The sequence below is a fragment of the Lolium perenne genome, chromosome 3 (assembly GCF_019359855.2).
Source record: "Lolium perenne isolate Kyuss_39 chromosome 3, Kyuss_2.0, whole genome shotgun sequence".
NCBI lineage: Eukaryota > Viridiplantae > Streptophyta > Magnoliopsida > Poales > Poaceae > Lolium > Lolium perenne.
The window spans coordinates 40,686,168-40,691,587 of NC_067246.2; the positions used below are offsets into that span (position 1 = coordinate 40,686,168).

Sequence of the window (5,420 nt, forward strand, 5' to 3'; positions counted from 1 at the left end):
GTTTGGTGATGTTATGTTGAAGATTATATGTTGTATATGCTTTATTGTCAATTGCTATATTTGAAATGCAGGGAATACGCATAAAACAGCAAAAAAAATGAAAAAAACAGGGCCCTTTGCCATGTGTGTGCACACGGCAAAGGACATTTGGTCACTTTGCCGTGTGCACACGCACGGCAAAGGAGCCACGTGGCGGCAGCCTGTAGACCTGGAAGCTCCTGGGGCATGCCTGTAGGGGGTTTTGCCGTGCGTGGTAGAGCTAGCCCGCACGGCAAAGGTGCGCACGGCAGCGAATGGTGGCGCACGGCAACGTCGGTCGCACGGCAAAGATAAATGGCGCACGGCAAAGTCCTGGCGCACGGCAGCCCCCCTGCCACATGGCAAAGAAGTGGAGCACGGCAGCGTCTGCAGCGCACGGCAGAGGGCTTTGCCGTGCAGTCCTTGCATGCGCACGGCAAAAGTGGCTTTGCCGTCGATGGCTTTGCCGTAAGGGCACGCACGGCAAAGCCGTTGCCGTGCGTATAGGCCTCTTTACCGTGTAAAGTGGAGCACAGCAACGGCTGGCTTTCCCGTAGTGGAAGACCGTTCTGAGCTAGCAGTTCAATCTTGCAAACAGACATAATATCTCCATTGAAATAACACATTGTGCACATAAAAATGATTTATTTTGCAAAAAATAGAAAAAGGAAAAGATGTCATGTAATTTAAATTTGGCCCTCTTTGAGCTATATCTGTAGGAAACGGAAACCATACAGAATATGAGAAATATTCATAAATCTAGCGCCATCAACTGGTATGTGAACCGCCGTATAAATGTGGTGTACTATTTTTTGTAGAGAGGGTTTGTGCAAGCTCAGATTGTGCTTTTTGTAGCTGCTCCAGAAAAAACCCTGCTTCGCCACTCGGAAAATAAATAAAAATATATTTTCCATGAAAATAAATTGAAAATTTTCTTCGTCAACATTGTTCTTCGTTTCAGGAAACACGTGAGTGTATAATATAGGCTTGATCCGGCCAACTTTTCCACACTTAAGTTCATGACCCAGCAAATTTCCCGTGAAAGAGATTCACAAAAGACACACATTTTAGAGCTGGCCAAATTATTTTTTGTACCAAAAATGTTGAAAATTAATTCCTTTTGAAAAATTATTTAAATAAAGGTGCAATATGCACTTGTGATAATTTTAGGCATTTTGTAATGAATTATACGATAAAAATAAAGAATACAAAAAAACTTTGCCAAGTGTCAAATGTGAATATACTCGGCAAAGACCGCCTTTGCGAGTGTCAATTGGGACACTCGGTAAAGTCCCAAGCTCCGTCACATGACCATTAGGTGGAACCATGGTTGCCAACAGCCGGGTGTATTTTAGGTTCTTTGTTGAGTGTATTCGTTTGTTGAGTGGTTTTTGAAATCTTTGCTAAATTTATTTCTTTGCCTAGTATTTTTTGAAACTTTTCCAAGTGTATTTTGTTTCCCGAGTATTTTGTTTGCCGACTGTTTTGCCATTTTACACTCGGCAACGAGTCTTAAGCAAACAAGGGTATGCATGGCAAAGAAAAGTAGTGTTCTTACAATTCAGTCTAGTTGTGTTGGAGAATAATCTGCTGCTGGCATCTTATCTCTGTTTTATAGGTATTCTGATTCTTACCTGTTGACGATCGATTTGCAAATTTGCAACAATGTCAATACAAATACTGGGATATTGGAGATCGTGCTACGTCTTGTGATGTTAATTGTTGCGATCCCAGGATCGCAAAGCTAACAATAATTGTATCCCTAGTTTGTCCACTGTGTTTTGTATGGTGTAACAATATGTTGCCATGGTAGTACAGCAATCAAGTGCACACAAGCGTTTGGTATTGATCTTGTATGTATTTGATATTGCCATTGCATATTGATCTCTTTGGGCTCGAAAAAACATGTTTCCATTGCTAGACTAACATGATATTTTCACATCGTGGGTCATAGTACAATAGTAACCAACAATGAAAAAACTGGAAAGACCAATGCTATTCTAGCATGAAATTTACAAAAATAAATGACAGCCAAGACCCCATGTATCATAAGCTTAGAGAGACCGCCTATATCCTCAAATGTTGGATCAAACTATGTTATGTGAGGGAAAATTTGTCTTTATTAACTATAGAGAGATCCAAAGAACTAAAACATGAGGTTGGTAAAAATAATCAGCATACCAGGAGCAACATAGAAGGACCGCATGCAACCATACCATGTGAACCAAACCTTTGTAAAAATCTCCCTGCGAATGTTCTCCTCTCCGAGCCCCATGCTGACACACTTGAGTGCCTTGGCTTATGATACACCCTGCGTATTTAACTAAATCGCCCTCCAGATAATTGAACCAAGCACCGTTGGTACATATGTGTAGTAAAGATTTGTGACGGATCAATCAAATTGTTGCGTTACTACAACAACCATTTTCGAAGATTACTATCTGAAACCACATCTTCAAATTTTCATCTAGCACTTTTTAGTTACAAAGAGAATAATTTCCTAGTGACACTCTAGTTCTAATTTCTAAGAAAAAAACACAAAGCTTATTTGCATGCATATATGTGTCAATATTGTTTTTAGAAACAACAATTGGAATGCAGAGTCACCTACAAAATGCAAACATACTCGTCTAGTCATGTAGCATCTACATAAGATTATAGGTGCAGTGTTTCAAAATCGACAACCGAGTACAAAATGTGTGGTAGTGGATGCACCTATTTTTTGATGGAATTAAGAAATATTACAGACTAACGAGTCATGGATGACTTAATACTACTCTGTCCCAAAATGTAAGGCTTCTAAGAATTAGTTAAAAATCAAATCTTAATAACTTTGACCAAATATTTAAGTAAAAATATTTATATCTATAATATCGAATAAATATATTAAGAAAAAATATATACTTTATGGTGAATCTATTGATTCGGTATCGCAAATGTTGATATCTTTATATATAAATTTGGTTAAATATAGTAACGTTATTTTTGTAACAATATCTCTAGCTGTTTATTTAGCATTTGAAAGTTTTCAAATTACAAAAGGAGAATTGTCTTGTAGTAACACAGTAGGTGGCGGAGGTAGCAAGTAACCCAAGCTGTGCGTGACCCCGGTCAAGAGGATCAAAGGCTGCAAAGCTATCAGCTTTTACGTAGCGCTGGCTGCATTTTCCTCCTCATCTCTTCCTTCCCTCGCACGAACCTCTTCCGCTCTTGTCTTTTCCTTCTCCCCAAACTCATCTCCGAGAGAGAGAAGAGCGGCGGCCATGGCTGGACAGGTGAGCGAGAAGGAGCTAGGTGGCGTCCTCATGCAGGCCATGCTCGCCCAGAAGAACATCCGGCCCCAGCGCGACCGCCTCCTGCAGCTCCGGCGCCGGCTGGAGCAGCTTAGTCGTAGCGCCGGCGACGACCAAGCGGACAGGATCAAGAAGCTCGCCACCGACCTCTTCAAGGTCTACTACATCGGCATCGAGGCCGGCGCCCGCATCCTCGCCACCTGCCTCAAGCTCGCGGCCCAGGGCGGCGCCCGCCTCGCCATGAACTTCGCCTTCGCCACCATGCCGGATGAGCAGCTCCACGACGCGCTTGTTGCGCAGCGGCTCCCGGCGCGCCCCACCACCCAGACCGAGGCCTTCTCCCGCGTGGAGGCGGCCTTCAACGCCGTCAAGGTTCTCCAGGACCACCACGTCCCGCGCTGCATCGAGCACCTCGTCGGCCAACGCCCACCCACCGTCGGCGAGAGGACCAAGACCGACCCCTCGGACAAGGCCCAGGCCGCCGCTACCCCCGTGGACCTGGAAAAGGCGCGCGACTACCTCGACCGGGCCATCACCCTCGCCGACCTCGCCGTCAAGCACATCGACCTCGCCGTCGTCGTCATCTCCAGGTTCATGGACCCCAAGAAGGTCGCCAGCCTCTCCGAGTTCACCGACAGCGTCGCCTACATCTCCGAGGTACATACACAGATACACTACTTCCTGCCACACTGCCACTAGATGTCTAGATCTGTCCACCGATGTGCATCTCCGTCCATCAGTCGCATATATGACGAACTAATCTTTGATCTAATCACTAATCCGATTCATTTTCTTCACTTCACTGTAGGACGGCCCCTATCCAGCATCAGACTGAGTGATCCACCTGATCGAGGCTGTGAAACGATGAAGGGGGTGGGATCCCTTGCATTGTTCATCCAAGCCGACCGCACATTTACTTCGCTTTCTAGTTTGTAACGCTATAATTCAGAAGCTAATTTGATTTCTGGACCTCCGTGGTTGTCTTAGCTTGATTACGAGTAAACCTAATGTAATCGTTACCTGCATCTATCTGTGTGGACAATAGAATCGCAGCAGCCCATGTCTGAACTGAAATATCTGGGATGCCCGATGCCATCAAGTTTTCTGAAATTATTTGCTCCTTCCCGAGTGTAGCGTTCGATCATAATGTTTCTCCAGCTTGGTAATGCTGTGTACTAGTATTATTTTTTTGATCCATATGTCGGTTACCAAGAAACTCATGAACTTTCTTGCCACTTATTAGATTGGATATGGATCTTGTTTGTCCGCAAATAAACTTGTCTACAATTGTAGCCAGGCCTTGGAGAAAATGCAATATACGCCATCGAACCTAGTGTCATCCCAGTAAAAATCAATGCCGCTCCAAAGAAAAACATTGATTAACCAGAACATTTAGATGATTTTTTGTGCTTTTGCTGCTCCGACGAGCAGGATTGAAAAATTGAAAAAACACCCGTCTTGAGTCAATGTTCTTTGCAAGCAAAACGTGAGTAGTCAGCGGCGTGAGCATCAACGGTACTCGTGGTTCATAGCTTTAAACAAAAGTATTTGTTTTCTCACATGTTATTTAGAAACCCGCAAATAAATGGCTGGGAAATCATGGGCGTGCCACTGCCAATTAAGGCTAATATTGAATTTTACATAGAATTTTGGGTAAAATTTGTTCAATAGGTAAAGTTGGTTATGATATATAGATCGCAGGGAAATATCACGCCTTACCCCAATACGTCCCTTATCTGCCCCTCAGTACTTTGTGGGTCGGGAAAGATCCTTATTGGTTTGGTCAACACAGTGACACGCGGCTGCGGCCTTCCTTCATGAAGGGCATCGGGTGTACTAGGGCCTAGGACTAATCCAGGCAGAATGGCTCGTTATCATCACATTTCTTCTTGAAGGTGTTGCTTTATGCGTGGTGCATCGGAGCTAAGAGTGTGGTAGGAATTGTTTGGAGGGCACAATGGTTGCGGGACATCTTTGTTTTCGTCAGATCGAAGTTGTTGACATTAGCTTTATTTTTTCTTTCTTTTTTGTTTCGTTTGGGCTTGCTTGTGTTGAGGCTCTAGCACTTGTACCATGTGGTTGTTATATTAATATGACGGAACGAAAGTC

At 43.8% G+C, this 5,420-nt stretch overlaps 1 protein-coding gene across 1 annotated transcript; it reads left to right on the forward strand.

Moving 5' to 3' along the window:
- The first annotated feature begins 3,150 nt into the window (after positions 1-3,150).
- Positions 3,151-4,385, forward strand: LOC127340689 (uncharacterized). The gene is made up of 2 exons (XM_051366442.2): positions 3,151-3,968; positions 4,120-4,385. Exons 1-2 carry the CDS (start codon positions 3,282-3,284, stop codon positions 4,144-4,146), a joined length of 714 nt encoding a protein of 237 aa, XP_051222402.1. The 5' UTR covers positions 3,151-3,281; the 3' UTR covers positions 4,147-4,385.
- The last annotated feature ends 1,035 nt before the right edge of the window (positions 4,386-5,420 follow it).